Source organism: Poecilia formosa, unplaced genomic scaffold (genome assembly GCF_000485575.1).
Source record: "Poecilia formosa unplaced genomic scaffold, Poecilia_formosa-5.1.2 Scaffold728, whole genome shotgun sequence".
NCBI lineage: Eukaryota > Metazoa > Chordata > Actinopteri > Cyprinodontiformes > Poeciliidae > Poecilia > Poecilia formosa.
In genome coordinates, this window is record NW_006800667.1 from 160,799 (window position 1) to 180,870 (window position 20,072).

Consider the following 20,072-nt stretch of genomic DNA (forward strand, 5'->3'; position numbering starts at 1 on the left):
ACATAACTTTAGGTTTACAATGACTCCCACCACCAACCCATAAACTGTAACTCATCATAAGTAGATGGGTGGAGCAGAAAATGGGCTGAACAATGAAAGAAGCCAGAAGAGCTTTAAAAAGACAGACACCAAAGGAAAAAAAATATTCATACATTCTCGGAAAAGTGATGAGAGACGTGCTGAGAATAAATTCTGTCCATGAATCAACACACAGTCAGGAGGGGAAGTTAACTCACCACCAGAACAGGAACTTCAGTCTGCTGCCAAGAATTTACACTACATGACATACTATAAATAATCCTCATGGCTGCCCAGCTATTATGTCAAGTGGGTGAAAACAAGAGCAGAAAGAAAAAGAAAAGATTTTTTAAAAGAAAAACAAGGAGTTGCTTTATCAGCTCAAAGATGGAGGCCCATGTGGCTGCCATTACCGCAAGAGGTGACAGAACCACTTCAAACACTGGTGAAACAGAGAGGAGTCATGGGGAATCTATGGAGCTACATTGGGGCCATGACGTTTGTTCAAAATTAATAATAACAAAAAAAAAAGATCAACTGTTAAAAAGATTTGAAACAAAAAGAAATTAAACTACAAAAACTAAAATCTGAAAAAAAACATAATTTAGATTTGTTTTGTCTTGTTTCAATTTTTTTCAGTTTCATTTTTTTATTTCAAATATTTGTTGAGTTTTGAGTTTGTTTTTTCAGTTTCAAAAAAGTAAAAAAAATATTTAGAAAGTTGAAAAAAAATGTAAGTGAAAAAGGTTTGAAATAAAAAAAATGAATGTGAAATAGAGTTTTGAACATTTTTTTCAATTGTTTTCAAATCTTTTTTTCAGTTTCAAAACATTTTTTTCAGTTTTGAAAAAGTTTCAAATAAAAAAAATTTAAACTGGAAAAAAAAAGTTTAATCTGAAACGTAATTTTGAACCTTTTTTCAATTTTAGACATTTTTCAGTTTCAAAACTTATTTGTAAAACTGAAAAGTTAGAAAAAAAGACTACTTTAGAAATTACTTCAAAGTGAAAAAAATTTTAAATAAAAAATTTTAATTGAAAAAATTTAACTGAAAATAAGATTTGAAACCAAAAAATATTTTGAAAAAAGTTTGAAAAAATTATTTGAAATTAAAAAAAAGTTTTGAAACTGAAAAAAAGAGACGTGAAACAAAGAATAGTGTTCAAAATAATTTTTCAGATTCAAGTTCCCCCCCTAACTTTGGTTACCTAGCAACAGCATGTTCAGTAACTTCCCCACCACGTCTCATAGCTGCTTACAAATAAAAAAACAACAGCGTGGAGTGAAAAATGGATAAAACAGGAAAGGTCACTCAAAGCTTTTTCTTCAGTTTAATTTTTTTCTTTTCAACAAACTTTTTGGCCTCAATTTAGCTCCATAGTGATCCAAGAGGAGCTCAGCTTTCATCTCCAGTCTTTCCTTGCAGAACCTAAAGTCAGTTTCTGTCGCACTGTAAGGTATAAAACCTCCTTTATTCTGACGCCACTAATTAAAACCCAATTCAACCTGCTGTCTTCGGAAAGGCACATAAATAGTTAATTAAGTCTTTTTGTTTTACACACAGTATGCAGGTTTCCCACACTTTGACACGGTGTGGAAAAGTTCAACTTTTTGCCAGACGTTGTGCAGTTCAGCCAGAGATCTCATGTGGTCTGGATTTGAAAACACATCCTGGGTTTAAGAAGGACTGAATTGTGATACGAAGAGAGATCACAAAGCTGCCTTTTCTTTCAGGGGTCAAACAGTGTGAGGGGACGCCACAGATGGACATTTTATATCCTCTGTGTTCGGAGTCTGACTCTTCAGGCTTTTTTTTTGCAGCCAAACGGTTTCATATTGCTGGACATAAATCAGCTTTTATCTTCTTTTTGTGATCTTACTCAAACCTTCTGTTTTTGGTGGGTTGTTGTTCACATTATCTGCTCAATTAGATGCAGATACAACATCTTTCCCACACAAAACGGGAGCAAAAGGGGATTTCTGTTATTGATACTGGATCCTAGCTAAATTTATAGTGTAAAAGTCTTGAATCACTTTGTGTTTCTTTATATTTCTGATTCTAAAATTGATTGAAATCTCTCAAACTCACGTTTTCCAAACGTTTCTTTTATTTGGACATTACTGTATGCCACCAGACTGCTAACTATGTTGCTCCCATGACTAAATTTATAGTGTAAAAATCTTAAATTATTCCTTATTTCTTTATATATTTTCTTCCGAATCTAATTTTTTTTAACTCACGTGTTCTGAAGATTTTTTTGGTTTGGACTTGACAGTATGTCACTTTGTTGCTCAAATGACTAATTTTACAGCTCAAAATTCTTGATTCATTCCTTATTTCTTCATATTTTTCTTTCTAAATCTCCTTGTGATCTTTCAAACTCACTTATTTTCTGTAGATTTTTTTTGTTCGGACTTGACTGTCTGTCACTAGACTGCTCACTTCGCCCCTCTCGCTGCGTCTCTGGGTCAGGCTTCCTCTCTGACACACACCCTCGGGGTGTTGGGTACGTCCCCCTTGACTTACAGAGTCAGCACCGCGTTTCGGTCTGATGATGCTGATGTGAGGTGACACGACCCGATCCTTTTCCCCCTCCAGGGCCACAGCCGGCTGGGGATGAGCAGGAAGCATCCAGAGACTGCAACTCATTACATAATCTCACACACACACAGCCCATAAACAGCCGTCATCTTATTGTCATCCCGCCTCCCTTTTCTGACCTGGTTAAGACAGTTTTTCTGGGCATCCCTCGTATTTTTCTAGGCCACTTCCCAGATCTTGTGAGATACTAATTGTGATCACTCCATTTACTCCCCCGTCTCTCTTTAAGGCTTCCTCGTTCAGATATCCTCCGTTTCACTCCACTTCCCTCATGTTATTAAGCCTGCCTTTCCGCAAACGTCTGTACAGTCCTCCAACACTTAGCTCTCTGTTCAAGCAGGCCACACTATACCTCTTGATACAGTGGCATTTAATGAACATTTTCCTGGAGCAATGAGAGGGAAAAGGACACAATGTGAAACCTCTGCCAAGCTTCGGTGTCGTTTTCCCCCTCTCTCTGATCTGATACAGGAAGCAGTTCTGTTTCTGGAGGAGCTGCAGATGTAATAAGAAGCTGGGTAGAGATATCAGATGAAGATAAAGTGTTAGAAGAAGAGGAAACTTGCTCATTAGCATGCACACTGCAGAAACATGAAATCTTACCGAGTACTTTTACACTTGAAATAAAGCAGAACTGACTTATGAGTAACTTTTCAGCAAGATACGAGTTGTTTTAAGTCAACAATTCCTAAATATTTTTTTAAAATGGTTCTAGTTTCACTGGCAGATTATTTCACTTATAACAAGATATTTTTCCATGTCATAAGTGAAATAATCTGCTGGTGGAACAAGAAATGTTTCATCAATGTTAAGGAGTTATTGACTCAAACAAGCTCCGATTTCTTGCTGAAAAATATTCTGAGTTAGTTTGGTCTTATTTTAAGTGTACAACGATATTTGGACTAGAAATACTTAGTAAGATTTTGTGTTTTTGCAGAGTAATGAAGCATTTACAAGACATTCAGTGTATCACTGTAAAAACAATGGCACTGTTTTTGCAGTGTATCATGGAGTGATATCCTAAAAGTACTTTACAGCTAGATGTGGGTTGCTTTAAGTCAAAAATATTGAAGAAAAAGTGCTACTTGTAAGTGAAATAATCTGCCAGTGGAACTATTAAGGAATTATTGACTTAAAACAAGCTCATCTTCTTGCTGAAAAATTACTTGTATGTTAGTTTTACTCTAAGATATTTGCACTAGAAACTAGACCAAAAACACTTTAGATTTGGTGTTTTTGCAGTGATTTGTCAGAGGTTGTGTGGCTTGGAGGCTCACAGGAGGTTATGTCGCAGAAAGCTGCAGTCGTTGTGTGGATTAAGCGGCGCTGCAGCCCCCCTCTCTGGGTCCCTGTGCGAAAGAGGAGCCTCCTTTGTCTTGTTGGACAACTGGCACGAGAGGAGGGAAAACAGCTGACCAGTTCGGCCCAGACGGGAAGAAAAACTTCAAACCGAACTCCCAGGATCAGACTTTAAAGTAAACAACTGTACTCAAGTAGGAGTAGCATTAATTCAACATATTTCTACTCAAGTAAAAGTAAAACGCAGCCGTCCAAGAGTAAAAAAGTATTTGGTAAGAATGTCTGCTGGAGTGAGAAACCGATCAAATCTTTTAATATTTAAAAATTACATCAACAGATGGATCAAACTTTAAGTTCTGTGGAAATGTTGGTATTTTAAAAGCCAAAATAAATAGTATAATTACAAAAGAAGTCAAAAGAATGAGTTTCTGTCAATCTAAAACTTATGAAACCTTAACAAAAACTGTCTGGTGAATTTTTGGTTAAAACAAGATTGTTACTCTTAAAGTAAAATTTCTGGATTTTACTGTGGAAAACATATTTTCATTCAAGTAAAAGTAAAAAGTAGAGATAAATAGCCTAACCCTCACAACAAAGATACTCAACTTACTACTTATTATCCAACTGTGTTTTATACTTCTACATTCAGACCTTTGTGGGTGATTTTTTTTAGCATTTTGTCACATTACAGTATTTTTTCCAGAACAGTCTAGTCAAAGTCTATCGTCATGGTGACCTAAACGAGCCCTTGCAGAGTCATTGGGGATATTCTGGACCTGAAACCCAGAAAGAAATGGTTGATTCCCCAATTAGTAAAAGTCAGAACAAGAAAAAAGGTTGAGAATGTCGACAAAGTTGAAACATTTTTCTTCATGTTGTACAAGATCCATTCAATAAATCAGAATATTATTGACAAGCCTTTTAATTTTATGAAACTTTGTCAGAAATGTTGTCACTGAGACATTTTAAAGCCTTTATTCCTGTTAATCATGATGATTTTCAGCTTATATGATGAAAACATGACAGTTGAAGTTAGAATATTACATCAGACCATTAAAAAATATTTTAGTGAACGTAAATGTGGGCTTAATGAAAAGTGTGTTTAGTTTTTAATCTGATAAACGGATTTCATCTGAACAAATATTCTAACTATAGAAGGAAGAGAAAATCCCAGATTTAAATGCACTTCCTAAACAATGGGAAACATTTTACTTTTCACAAAGAACCAGGCTGGTTGGGTTTCATCTCTTAACATCTAAAATAATTACTTCGAAAACGACATTTTGTGTTTATCTTCGATTTGTTTGGCAAACATCAGAGAAACGGGTGCAATCACTTATTCACAGAACCATATCTCATCCAAAAATATGAACTCCTGAACCTCCAGTCTTTTTTTTTTTCTGGCATGACTCAACATGGAGAGAACCGATTAGAAACGTACATGTGGGAAAGATTTAGGTAAACGAACAAAGAGGAGGAAATACCCCGAGACAAATACGGACAGCAATGGGCATTCAGGTGTCGCCTATTGCAAAACGGCCACTGATTCAACCCCGGTAAAACACCAGACTGTCCTGAGCGACGAATGTGCTCATTATTAGAAACTCCAGACAAACACAGAGAACAGATGAATCACATCCAAGAAATCCCACTGCTGCTATAAATGCCCGTCGTTACTATAAACGCTTGGCACACATTTCGGTCCACCTTTTCTCTTCTCCTCGATCTCCACGAAGACGCACAGAGTGATAAAGTAAACAGAGTCTGCAGCTTCCAGTAGCAGCTCAGTGGGTTTCCTTCCTGCTGGCCGCCTCTTCACAAGGCGGCCTTTTTACCTTTCACAGCTCTGCTTCCTCATGGGGCGGTTTGTTGGAAATAACTCTGATGGATCAGTTGTATCCTTAACGCACTTTTGGGAAACCAACTGATGCAAGTGGAAATATTTAAATCAGACCTTTCTGCTGGTCAGTGGTGAGTCAGGAACGTCCTAAATCTAAAATCTGACAGAATGTTTTTGTTTTTTGCACCTTCTCGACAGACTTTAAGGATGTTATTTACGACGGCAAGTTATTGCCATTGTTGGAAAAGAGTAGTAAATACCTGCCAAAAACTATTGAGATAAATTTTCTAGAAACATTTTTGAAAATTTCTGAGCTCCAAAGTCTAAAATTTGAGAGGAAAAACTTAGAAATATTGAGATTAATCTCTGAAAACGTCTAGAAAAAAACCTGGAAATTTCTGAGCTCTAAAAGTCGAAAATTTGCAAGAGGAAAAAAAAATAATCTCTGAAATTAATCTCACACTTCCCATATCTGTGTCCTCTGTCACTTTTATCAGCAGTTAAAACTGTTTAATCCTTTGTTAACATGTCGTAATCCGTTTTTCCGAGCCGCCTTTAAACGCAACATGAGCGCTACGACGCTAGCGTTGGGTTTACACCTGTGCGGCTGTGAAGGAGACCTGCTGCCGCTGCTGTGCGGAGCTACGCAGGTGAGTCAGAATCATGGCAGCAAACCAGCAAAACGCAAAGAACTTTTCACAGTTTTTCCCCCTTGTTACACCCCCAAGGTCTAGGGGTCCAGGGTCGGTAACAAGATGTGTCCAGAGTAAAAAAGTGGAATGTAAAATTATTACAAAAGAAAGTTTCACAATATACAATTTAACCCAATTAATGCAAAACAAAAGGGATTAACAAACTCAAGGATGTCAGGTGCAAATTAAAGTTAGAAAAGGTCCAAACAAGTCAATTCAAAGTAAACTCAAAAAGGGGGAAACAGGGAACACACAAAGGGAATGTTAAGGGGAGCACCAAGCCTCCCAAAAACGCGAGCTTCTAGCTTGTGAAGTTAAACTAAAGCAGTCAAGCTACTTAGCAGAACAAGCAGCAACAAAACAGTTAAAAATTGCCACAGCAGTTGTACAAGATGGTTAAAAAACAAACTACCTAAAGCCGTTGCTAACACCAAACAAGGGGGACAGCTTTTCAGAATCTCTTCTAACTAGCTGCCCCTCTAGAGGAATGATTCAGGAGCCTTTTATAGGGCGCAGGTGGGCCTCATCAACATCTGATTGGCTTGACAATCCTCTGCTGGTCCAATGGTGTAGCTGCTTTCCTGCAGCCTTCAGACAGCCAATCAGGGAGATGTGCTCTCACAGCTGATCCTGCATCAGAAGGGAGCCTGCCTCAAGAGGCCAGGGGCCGTAACACCCCCAAACTAACAGACTGAGTTGAGTAAAGCTGATGGATGCAGGTAATGTTAGCTAAAAGATGACTAGCTAATATCAATACAGCACCTTATGCTTGTTAACAAGTACCTTGTAGGCTACTGGTGTTGTTGTCTATGTCCAGCTACGATTCATTTTGCACCCAAAAAAGTTGATTCCCCCGCCGCCCCCCTGTTCGTCTGGAGCCGGGGCTGAGTATAACAGGGGGTCTCTAAGAATCCCCTCCTCCCCCCTCTTTGCTCACACACATCGTTCAACCAGACAGCTTTTTGTAAGCCATAGGGGGGGGGCAGGAGAAAAAGTTTGGGAGCCACTGCCCTAATCTGAGCATTTCTACGCTCTTTAAGCTCAGAGATAAATTCGTCTAGACATGGCCTTAGAGCACAGAGTTTTCTTTTTGACGGACAGGAGCTGTTGGCTTGAAGTTTTCCATTCAGACGTGCAGAATTTCCTTCGGTGGAGAAAATAAAATCCCACACAAAGCTGTCCGTCTCAGAAAGATTCAAAATACTTCTTTAAGCTATTTATAAATAGTTTATGACCGAAAATCATGGAGGATCACATGTATTTGTTGCTAATGTATTAATAAATCTGGACTGTTTATTAGTAATGTAGAAAAACGTCTTATTAAGGGATGGATCCTGCTAAAAGGATGACCATCTGCTCCTCTGCTGCACAGATTTATGCAAACAAATAATCCTCAACCCTCCTGAAAGCACAGAGCTGCAGTTGCATCAGAGTGCCACAAGAGGGCTCTGTGGCTGGACACAGATGAGGACATTATTTCAAAACTGTGAAATTTAACAGAATTTATGAGTGAACAATGGTAAAAGATTTTAAAAAAAGTTTCAGAAAAAGGCAGGAAGTTTTAAGTCATCCATCCTTTACGTCTCTGTGAGCTTTTGCAGTAATTGGAGGTCTGGAAATCCAAAAATAATCATGTTTATTGGAAGTAAAATGGACATTTGTGCATCCCTGCATCATTTGATGTACAAACTGGGTCAATATGACGCTGAAATAAGGCGATCAGAGAAGCAGTGTTTGTACTGGGATGCAGAGATGCACAACTAAAGCCACTCTAATGATCAAAGCAATGAAACCACAGACCTCATCTGTTTGCACGAAATACCTGGATGCTGATTTCTGTTGCTCTCAAACTCAAAAAGGCTGGAAAAGTCCTACAAGATAATAAATTTGGCTCATAAGCTGTACATTAAAAAAGGCCCATTTGGATAAAATGGGCTCCTAATGAGATTAATCTCATGAAGCTCATCCTTCTGTTGTCCTCCTGCATTTCCCTGACATGGCGAGAACTGCTCCTAAGAGGAGGTGCTTTAACCAAATGGACTGACCTTTAACCCTAAGGAAGAACACGGTCCCTCACTCCCTCCTTATCCTCCGCCATCTGCGCTTTTTGCTCGTTTGTGCCGAGGTTAAGGCTTCTAAACATCTAGTAGAAGATGTTGACCTCCAGGGTTTGGGTGTCCTCGTTTCTCCCATGGGACAGCCTGCTCACTGTTCACTTGCAGGCATCTGCATATTAATTTGGCTGCAACACAGTGGAGCCTCTAATATTAATCCTTTGGTACATTTTTTTTTTGCATGCACTTCTATATGTGTGTACAGTAAAACTTGCAGAACCTGTTTTACTGTCTGACTAACATTCCTGCAGGAAAAGTTGATGAGTTTTCAGTGCAAAAACTCAAAATCTTACCAAGTAATGTTGTCCAGTTTCTAGTGCAAATATCTTAGAAATAAGACAAAACTAACTTACAAGTAATTTCAGCAAAATACAGCAGCTTGTTTTAAGTCAATTCCTTAATATTGATTAAATTTACAGATTATTTCTCTTATAATAAGACATTTTCAGAGACATGTTCCCATGCCAATGGAACTAGTACTTTTTTAATTAATACTAAGGAGATATTTACCTAAAAAAAAGTACATATATATTGCTGGAATTTTACCTATAAGTTATTTTGTCTTATTTTAACTATACTAAAAAAACAAGACCAAGATTACAATGTAAAAATAGAAAATATGAATCAATGAAAGCACTTAAAACCCTTTTTTCCACATATCTGCACGTGTTGGATACATGCTGCACAATTCAACTAAAAAGCAAACAAATCTGTTAGAAGGAAAACTAAAGTAACCTCAACCCAAATCTTCTTCAGGCCTTAAACTCGTTTAAAAAAATAAAGATTTTAATTAGATATATCAATTGCTACATTATATTGTTGAAGCAAGAAGCTCATAATAAAGTAGGTGACTGATTTTCCAGCATGCAGTAGCTGCTCCCTTCATCCTGATGTAAAAGTGTTGAATGATGCCTTTCCTGCATGGTGGAGCAGCCTGCATGCTTCATCTCTTACAGAAACATTTTAATGGTGGCCAAGGTCAGACGCAGAGTCCCACACGTGTCCCGCAGAGACCTCTGAGTGTTTTCCTCTCCACGTAGAAACCATTTGCAATGATTGAAACTCTTTTCTGTGGTTTCTAATGTTTTCTTTTTGTTCTTTTCCTTGTGCGTCAGCAAAGTTGCTGCATGTTTTACTTTAGATGTCCTCCGTTCTGCTCTGGAAAACGAAGGAAGAAATTCCTAAAAGTCTAACATTTGTCGTCAGATTGGACCACCTGTTGCACACCCGTCCCCTCCTTTTGTCCGTCCCCCTCACACACTCGCCGTCTTTCACATTCCCTCTCACTATCTCGTTTGTAACCCAGTAAGACCCTTTCTTCTCCAGCGCGCACACACACATACACACACACACACACACACACACACATAGTTTTACTCCCATAAAACATCTCCCTGCATGGCTGTTTCGCTCTGAGCTAATTCTGACTGCATTCCTTTTCAGTCACATCTATGAGAAAAAGACAAAACAAACTCTAAGATAAGTCTGGACGAGAGTCGTAGAGACTCACACACACACACACACACACACACACACACACAAATTCAAAGACGCACAAATACACGAGTCAAACCCAAGCCTCCAGGGAGTTTTGTCCAGACGACAGCACAAACACAAAAAAAAAAAAATCCTGCGTGTTCCCTTTAAAGCGGCTCATATGAAAGATTCCCCGCTGATGCTGGGACACACTTTCAACAGAAACAGGTTGTTTAAATAGTTTATTTATATAGCTTAGAGTTTTTCTCTGACGGATGCGGTCATGCAGCCAAACGCTCAGAGTTGCCACATCCTGATTTACCGCTAATGACTATTGATCACGGAGCACTAATGACCCTGGATTGACGTTTTAATCGTTCCCGGGAAAAGGTTCTGCTGTGGAAACTGTTACTAACAGGTGTAACTGTACACAAAGCAAAAACACCAAATCTTACCAAGCATTTCTAGTGCAAACATCTCAGTACACCTGAAATAAGACAAAACTAACTCACAAGTAGCTTTTCAGCAAGATCTACAGGCTTTTTTAAAGTAAATATTTCCTTAATATTGATGAAAACATCCTGCAGTTCCACAGGAAGATTATTTCATTTTTAATCTCGTCTGTCTAGTTATAAGTGAAATAATTTGCCTCTAAAACTAGAACTTTTTTAAAATCAAAATTAAGAAACTGTTGACTTAAAACAAGCTTGTGTTTTTTGTTGCAAAGTTATTTGTAAGTTAGTTTTGTCTTATTTTAGGTGTAAGAACATATTTGCACTAAAATCTTGTGTTTTTGCAATATATTAAAGCATTTATGCAAAGAATAGATGGGACTGAGATTATACACTGCAAAAGCTCATAATCTTACTAAGTATTTTTAGTCCAGTTTCTAGTGCAAATATGTTTCCAAATATGGAAATTAGACAAAATTAACTTGTCTGCAGGATATTGGAGCTCGCTTGAAGACCATAATTCCTTTATATTGATGAAAAAGTTTTTATTGTAGATTATTTCACTTTTAACATGGGAAAAATGTCTTGTTATAATATCAACACTCAATATTAGGGATTATTTACTTAAAACAATGTCTTGTATCTTGATGAAGGTTACTTGTACGTTAGTTTTGTCTCATTTCAAGTGTGACAAGATATTTGCACAAGAAACTAAAACTGAAAATAAGACTTCATGTCTTAATAGCAACACGACAAAAACATGAATACATTGACGAGTTATCGGTAGTTTTGCTAGTTCTGTTTCCCCTCTGCGATTATTATCGCAGAAATTTGCAATCAGCAAACATTTTTATACTTCTTATGGATCCTGCAGTCTGTGTTTTGCAACATCTTAACCTGAACTTCATATATAATTGTCTCTCACTGGGAGTTTATATCTGTAAAACTAGAAGAGAGGAGCTTTGATGCTGCACGACAGTTCGCTTTAAACTTTCCGTAGCTGTAGTAAACACCCCATGCCTGTGTTTACACTCGCGCAGCAACGCTAGCGCATGTTTGGGCTTCACATCTGACAGCCGGTCCTTGACTGGTTCTCGGACACTGTGCTGTAATGGGCCCTGAAGCAGGAAACGCACACAAAAAAGAGATAAACCCTTTCAGCCACCGCACACAGACGGCAATAACACAACGCCACGTGACGGACAGGAAGCGCTATAACCATATCATATCACAACAACGTGCTCCAGCCGTTAAAATGACACCGGCCCGGCCTCAGCACTGCACCAAGGCCGTGCCGTGTCAGCATTTTGCAGCGTAGGGCAGCATTAAAAATGGCTCCTTTTTCCTGTGGGTTACGCTGGGACAGTATCTGCTCCCTCCTTTCGACTGATTCTGGTGTTTTTAAGGTAACAACACCTGAAGATTTCACAGAGGCAGGAGTCTCATCACTGCAGTTTAGGTTAGAAGCATTCACACCGCTACAACGTTTAAAACCACAAACTGAATAACTTTATGAGGTGGAAGGCAAATATTTTTTTAACATTAACAAGCCAATAGTCTGTAGATCCAGACTTAAAGAGTCTGGATCTACTCTTTGCCGTTCTCCTGGCAAAAATACCTTAAACTCAGAGTCTGACCTTTGGGCTTTGACTAGACCTTTCCAACATGTGGACATGCGTGATGTAAACCAAACCATGACGCTGCCACCTAAGCAATGGATCATTTAGTCGCATCACAAATTAAGATGAGATTATTTCCATTCTGATGATTACTATATTTTTAAAGGGTAACTTTATTTATAATGCATGGTTTATTTTGGATATCTAAAATGTATTTCAGTTCTCTTTACAAAATTAAACTTTATTGGTCTTTGAGAGAGCAAATTATGATCAAAACAATAACATTATTGTTCATCGCAATAATTACTGGGACAATTTATCCTCCAGCTAAATTTGTTTCACTGTACGTGACTTGACCAACTGTTTTTACTGGGTTTTATTTAGCGATATCAAAGTAAAAGGGGCTGAATACAAATGCAGGCAACATTTGTCATGTTTTGATGTGCAAAATGTTTTAAAATGAACACAGTAAGGCGCGTAAAACATAATTAAAACGACACTTGTCCTCGTTTAACTGCACTCAAACAGTCAATGGGATGACATCATGTCCATTCTGAGAGGCTTACTCAGATCTCGTCAGGTGGGACAGAGAGGAGACATTAATTATTCATTTAAATCAAATGTTTGGGACGGGTTACTTCATCCCCCTGTTCTGTTCGCTTCTACGTCACAAACGCTGCCGAGAGAGCATCAGGGGAGGAGGAGAAGGAGACGTAGGGAGGGAGCGAAGGGGGAGATGAGGTAATCTTCCTCCAAAACATTCATGAGTTCAACCTCCTGCGATGGGGAGCCGTTTGTAAAACTACACTGTAAAAAATTAAAAGCAATAATTTGGTTTATTTAACCTGTCAGAGCAAGAATGTGGGTGTTCATTTTTTAAAGTAATAATTTCACTGTGTTATTATAAATGTTTAAAAAACCAGGTAAATATTTAGTTTACTCAACTTTCAAATTCAATATTTAGTGCAAAAGTTAAAGATTTAGTTCACAAATAAGTATTTAATTTGGGAAATATTTAAATATTTTGCTCACTAAATATTTATTTTCCAAACAAAATATTTAATTTAATGACCTTGACATTCAAACTAAGCATATAACTGTGAAATTAAACATTTAACTTCCAAACTAAATATTTATTTCAGATCTAAATATTTAGCTTGGAAAATAAATATTTAGTTTGAAAATTAAATGTTTTAGTCTGCCTGCTAAATGTGTGCTTTGGAGAATGAATATTTTTGAAAATTAAAAGTTTAGTTTGGAAAGAAAATAATTAGATTGAAACAAAATTAGCAAAAACATATAGAATTAGTGGCAAAACATTTAGTTTGAAAAGTAAATATTTAGTTTAGCTTCCTAATTAAATACTTAAATTGAAAGGTTAAATATTTAGTTTGTTAATTAGACGTTTAGTTTGGAACTTTGACATTTATCAATATGAAAATATGACTTTTTTTCGCTGACAGGCTAAATAAGCCAAATATAACTTTAGAAAACTCCCAAACACCGGTGGAAGGAGAAATGAGCCAAGTCGAAGTGAATGCATCCTCTCTGACACACTGTAAACAAGCCCAGCTGCAGGCGACACTTAGCCAAAGTGAAGTCTTACAGTCACTTTCTGTGACTGAATGAACCCACGACTTGATGACAGCCACACCCCACTTAGACTTCATCTCTCCCGACTGTGGAGGAGCAAGCTGGGAGATGTTGTGTCATCTCTCCAGCGGCCTGCTGGCATCACTTCTCTGCCAGAGATGAAAACATCCCTGCAGGATGAGCTGCTGCTCACCTAGCGGGGGTGATGGATGTTATAAAGCCAAGGTGTGGCTGCGCGGATGAAGGTGCTCCCGTTTACTTTCCCCCATCCTCACCTGGTCCATGATTTCACTGAGCCTCCTCCCTCCTCCTGCTCCCGGTCATCTCCAGCTGTTTCTCTGCTTTCCTTTCGGTTCTTGTTCAGTATTCCCAGCAGAAATCCAGTCTGGTTGTCCTCAAACAGGCGAGGCAGCCTGGCAGCCAAAAGCCGCCGCTGCGCCTCCCCGCAGAGGCATGACTCTGAGTCTCCTTGACAGGGTGACACCTCCAGCTAAACATCCATCTTCTGCCCTCTTTGGTGTTCCGGAGCGGCGGCTGCAGGGGGAAGCGGGGAAACCTCCCTCCTGGACAACACAAGCAGAAGAGACTCCCGCTTTTCCTTCTCAAGCTCTTTCACTCTCCTTCCCTCTGTGAGCTCGCCCCTCTCCTTCCTTCCTTCCCTCCCTCCTGCTCAACGCCACTTCCCTCCTCTCTTTCCATCTCCCCTCCCCCTCCTGCTGCTGAAAGGGAGCCAGAGCGAGCGAATAGGTGCAGGGTTGCCAGATCTGACTGACAGTTTTCAGCCCGAAGACAGCATAAAACCTGCCCAACTAGAAAAAAAAACAAAACAAAACAAACAAACAAACAAACAAAAACAAAATCAGGCCAAATCTCATCCTCTGATGAAAATCATGTTGATATCACCTGACTTCTGGATTCAGACTTAACTTGTGACATTTTTGGTTGGCATTTATTATATTCTGACCAGAACCAGATAATGGATGATATGACTCTTTGAACACACCACCTACGTTTCCATTACAAATGTATGAAAAAAACACAATTTTGCAGTTGTGATGTTCCCATTAAATAAGAAATGCAATTAAAATCCACAAGAAAACCTTCTGCAACATTCCCTCCTACCACTTCCTGTCGTCGTCTTCTTCTTTTCCGCCAGTAGTAACATCCGGTTGTTGATCACGTGACTCCTGATGTGGGGAGTCAGAAAAACACTTATTTTGAAGCAGCCGAAAAACCGCCTCATCCTATCACAAAAACTTTATATTGGAAAACATGAGGTTTTTTTCAAAACTGGCGTGTTTCCATCAAGCTAATTTATTTTCGTAATTCCAGTTAGCGCCATTTTATGGTCAAGCAGCTCGTGAGACTTGTGTTTTTTGTGGCGATATGTCATTTTAAATCTTGATTTTGCACTCGGATTTCTATTTTACAATATAGTACATACTTGATTAACCAATAACTAATCTTTGATGATGTCACATTGGGCAGATTATGGAGATTTCAAATTAAAATACTAAGATAAGTGCAAGAACAAGGCATTTTATTAAATGTTTTGTGCTTTTCTGCCACACGATGACAATTATTTAGAAAGAATTTTCGTATGAAACCTTTAGGTTGTAAAAGCAACACACCCAAACATTTTTTCCCCCAGCCAAACATGTCCAAAAGTAGCCCAAATGGGCGGATACTCGCCCAACCTGGCAACACTGGATGGGAGCGAAGGAAGCGGACGGAGGGTTGGGATTGGCCGCCGTGAGATCACATGACCCCTTGGCAAGGGGAGCAAGGGACCCTGTACCAGCTGTCCAGTTCATGCTTCTCAGCAAACCTCTGTTGCCATTGACAACAGCTGCCGTACACGCAACTCACCAACCACAGATCCCCGCACGAAGCCATTGGCTGGCAGGAACCGCGGCGCCGCCTCCTATTGTGCGGGGCGCATGTTGGGACGTGTAGTTCAATCTTTGCTTTCCAGGAAGGAACATTTGTTTCTCCCTCATTGCATGAATCTGAAACGCGTCAAGGTGAAACCGGTCAAGATCCAAGAAAAAGATGAGATAGTTGCCACAACAGAGGGAGCAGGAGACGTCGAGGCCTCTGGTCCGACAGGAAGAAGACATCCTCTGCTGTTTCCCTCCCAGCCCACATGGGGAAACTCCCACGAAAACTGAAGGCCATCGCTGCAGAGGCGACCCCGCCCTACATTTTCAGCCTTTCATTGTCAACTTTTTCTTCATTTGCATTTTCTCTGACCTATGACAGGGTCATTGTTAGAAAGGAGGGGTAAATTTCCGTCAAAAAAAAATAAATAAATAAATAAAAAATGTTGAGATTTATCTGTGAAACTTTCTTTGAAAAAACTTCTGAGTTTCAAAAGTCAAAAATGTGCAAAAAAAAAACAAAACTCAGAAACGTCTTAATCTCGTAGAAATGTCTGATTTCTAAATGTTTGACTTTTGAAATTCAATTGATTTTCAAAAGTTGAAAGTTTTAGCTTTTGAAACTCCGATTTATTTTCTAGAAAATTTCTGAGAATAATCTAAAAATTTCAGATTTTTTTTTTACTTTTCAAGCTCAGAATTTTTCTTTTTTTCTAGAAATGTCTGAGTTTTTTTTCTTGAAGATTTTGGACTTTTTAAGCTCAGATTTTTTTTTCCAATAAATTTCTGAGTTTCTTCCAGCAAAATTTTTACTTTTCACGCTCAGAATTTTTCTTATTTTTTCTATAAATTTTCTTAGATTAATCTCAAAATTGGAGCTTTTTTTTCTTGCAAATCTTTTATTCTTCAAGCTCAGAAATTATGTTATCAACAAAGGAATTTGGATTATTTACCATAGCGTTCCTGTCTCCATACATTTGGGGAACATTTTAGAGGAGTCGTTGGGGAATAGAAATGAAGTTTTAACTTTTTGAAAAATATGCTGGTAAAATTGCCTTCTCAAATTTATAGTATAAGGTTTTATATCATTAAAACATTTAGGATTATTTAGAATCAACGGCGGACATTATCGCCCCCTGGTGAATCCATATGGTATAGCACTTAAACATGGGGCACTCGCCATGTTTGTTCACAGTTTTCACTGATCGATGCATTTGGCACAAGGCAAACACAAAAAACTAATAAAGAAAAAGAAAAAAAATTAAAAACCAAGGAATTTTAAATTTAAAAATTGAACAAGATAAAAGAAGTACTAGTCTTTTATCGGGTCCTTTTGGACAAGGTTGAATGTTGTACAGTACAACAGCACCACCTGCAGGACAACAAAAGACATGCAGTCCATTAGCAAATGGACACTCCCAAAGCTTCGTCAGAAAGCTCTTGTGGTTAGAAACATTAAAACTGAATGGGATATTACACTAAAAGACAGAGAAATCTTGTTCTTCATAACACTTACTGCTTTAGCTTCAACTGTGGCAAATCGTACCGAGTCCAGCTTGTTATGAGGAACTACATTTATCAAAAATTATTGAAACAAGACAGTGAAAATGACATCAATGTGTCTTGAGGTCATTAATGTGTGGATTTGACTTCTGTCAAACAAAAGACTCCTACAAAAAAAAAGGAATCAAAAAAGCAACACATGATTGTTTAGGGTAAACTTAATCGATTTCTCAACAAAAACCAGAAAAGCCAGACATGAACTAGAGGAAACATGAAATAAAATGATGCGAAAAGCTTATGTTAATGTCAGAAATTTGGAGTTTTAACTTTTAGAAAAGAAATAGCTCAATTGTTCTATTTTAATATAACATTCGCTAATGCTACTTAACATTAGCTAAGTAGCTCTGTATACTTAGCATTAGCTAGTGCTGAACTCAACTTTACCTTAAAATTAATCAATAAAGAGGCAATTTATTGTATTTAAATCATCTTTAATTAACACCACGTGAAACATATCTTAGCTGATTATCAGTGCATCTGTAAACACATCATGAATACCAATAAACAAGGACTTTTCTGCCAGATGGACCAAAAACAATAAATAAGCTAATTTTGACGCAGCATAAAGAGTGATCTGTTGCTAATATTAATAAAGGAGCGGGAAAGAAAACATCCTGAATTCATGTTGATGGATCAACTGGATTAATGTTGTTGCGGGAGGTGAGGTGAGGCCACAGATGTTGGAAAAATGATAATATTAGACAGAAAGGTGTTGTCTGTTCGTCTCCCTCTGGGTTCCCCATGTTCCATCTGAGGGCTGAGAGGGGAAACAACCTGCATGAGGTTCTTCAGTCTGAAAAATACAAAAAAGGTTCAACTTGATGTGAAAAAACAAAGATTCGAGGCTTGTTGGGCTGATATTTTCATATGATACGTCGAGTTGAGTTTTTAGAGCAGAATCCGGAGATAAAAACAAAAACTAAAATTTACATATTTTGTTTAAATAAAAAAAACATTTTATTTTGTTTTGTCTCCTGTAGCCAAAAATATAGAAGAATTTTAAATTGAGTTATCTTTTTTCATGTTTAAAATCTTAAAACCCTTTTCCTTTTTATTTCCAGAAAGCCCTTCTTTCTTACAGTAACGAAAACATGACCTTTAAAATTAGATTATATCACAACATTAAAAAAAATATTTAATACATAAATGTGAGCTTAAAGTATGTTTAATACCTGCTTTAAAGTTATTTCCAAAAGGCGCTATTAATCTGACAAATGAACCTAATCTGAATTGCAGATATTAAAAAAGATGTAAAAATTAGCTAGAAAAACTTAATAATTAGAGATTAATGTCAGAAATATTCTAGGAAAAAAACAAGAAAATTTCAGAGATTTTAAAAATCAATGTAAGATATTTTCTATTAAAAAAAAACTTGGAAATTTCTGATTTTAAAAAGTCAAAGAAATTCAACTTTTGGAAAATTTTTCGAAGTCAGAAACAGAAATTTAAAATTTCAGTTATCCTAGAAAATGTTGGACTTTTAAAAGTTTCCTTGATATTTTTTTAGAAAATCTTAGAGAATTTACAATTTTTTTTCTATTTCCAACAGCAATAATACGGCGTTATACATTAAACCCAAATCTGCCATTTGCATGAATGAATTTGGGATTAACTCTAAAGACACAAACTACTAGTAGTAAAATTAGTGATTTAACATGTAAATAGGAATTAATATGTGTAAATATTAGCCTATTCTTTTGATGCTTAGGTCCTAGATTAGCTCTGATCAATGTAATGTATCAACAACATTAAAACATGAAGTAAAATAAAATTAACCGTTTAATACTAGGAGACATTTTGGGCAGCTGCTTCAGCCTTTTGAGAAATTTATTGTGGAGCAACTTAATTTTAAAATATCTCTGTTAGCATTTAAATGAATTAGGCCTCCTACATCATGCATGCCATTTGGTACGCCTTTTTAAAAAAAAACAAAAAAACAAGCTAAGCAGCAGCTTACCTTTGTGCATGGCGGTAAGCAGGGATGCAGGAGGGACAAAACTCCGCCTCCGTTCCGCGGATCGTCTCATCACAGCATGTAGATGATGTAGGAGAGGAAGACGAGACCCATGACGGCGAAAAACATCAACACCAGTATGTCCACCATGGTGGAAGCGCTGCGGGATGGAGAGTGAAGATGCGAGATCACGCAGCTGCAACGCCTGAGAACGAATCGGAGAAGATCGGAGCACTTCGGGTGGAACTCGGGGAAAAAGACCACGCCCACTTCCGAGACAAAGAGAAGCGTTCATTTTTCAAAGTCCGGCTCCTTGTTTTTAATATTCATTTAACATCTGAGCAATTGCTTGAAAGTTTGATGAAACATAAATAAAATTGTAAACAAATTTGTGAATATTTACAGCACAAGTTGCTGAGAATTCAGGAAAAAATACTTTTTGATTAAAATGTTTTATACTGTCAGACAAATTAAATATTCATATTTTTAGCAGCAAATCTGAAATTCTTTTATATAATAATGACAAAATAAGCAATAACTTTTAACAACAAGCCATTATGATAGTTATATTTAATGCTAATGGAAAACAAAATGAACTGACTTGCATCTGGGTTTTCAATTCAATTTATTTTGAATGCATGACTTTTTCAGTGTGGCTTTTATTTCTTTTTTTTTGTAAAAGGCCTCATCTTGGACATTTCTGTAAAAATATAAATTGGTCATTTAATTTTTTCAGTATTTAATTAAAGGACTGTTTAAACTATAATAATATAAAAACAAAAATATACTAAGCAAAATACATCAGTGGCCATTTCCCTCTGACAGTAGGTGCAAGCAGGCAAAACATTCCAGTGATGTTAGGTGCATAAAAAAAATCCCACCTAAGATAAAAAAAATAAAAAAACTTCCAATGTTGATTTTATCTGCTTAATCATAATAAATTAAGTAATCGATTACTAAAATAATCATT

The 20,072-nt window shown here is 37.4% G+C and overlaps 1 protein-coding gene and 1 long non-coding RNA gene across 2 annotated transcripts in view; both read right to left on the reverse strand.

Moving 5' to 3' along the window:
* The window catches only part of arhgap23a (Rho GTPase activating protein 23a), a 79,345-nt gene extending 64,990 nt beyond the window's left edge, over positions 1-14,355 (reverse strand). The window contains exon 1 of the mRNA XM_016666464.1: positions 13,981-14,355. Within this exon, the coding sequence (XP_016521950.1) occupies positions 13,981-13,989 (9 nt within the window). The 5' untranslated portion in view covers positions 13,990-14,355. The remainder of the gene's footprint in view (positions 1-13,980) is intronic.
* Positions 14,356-17,562: 3,207 nt separating this feature from the next.
* Positions 17,563-19,327, reverse strand: LOC103131195 (uncharacterized). Its single transcript, XR_475335.2, has 2 exons — positions 19,106-19,327; positions 17,563-17,941 (listed from the first exon to the last, which is right to left on the reverse strand). It is a non-coding gene; the product is annotated as an uncharacterized LOC103131195 (long non-coding RNA).
* Between the last annotated feature and the right edge of the window lie 745 nt (positions 19,328-20,072).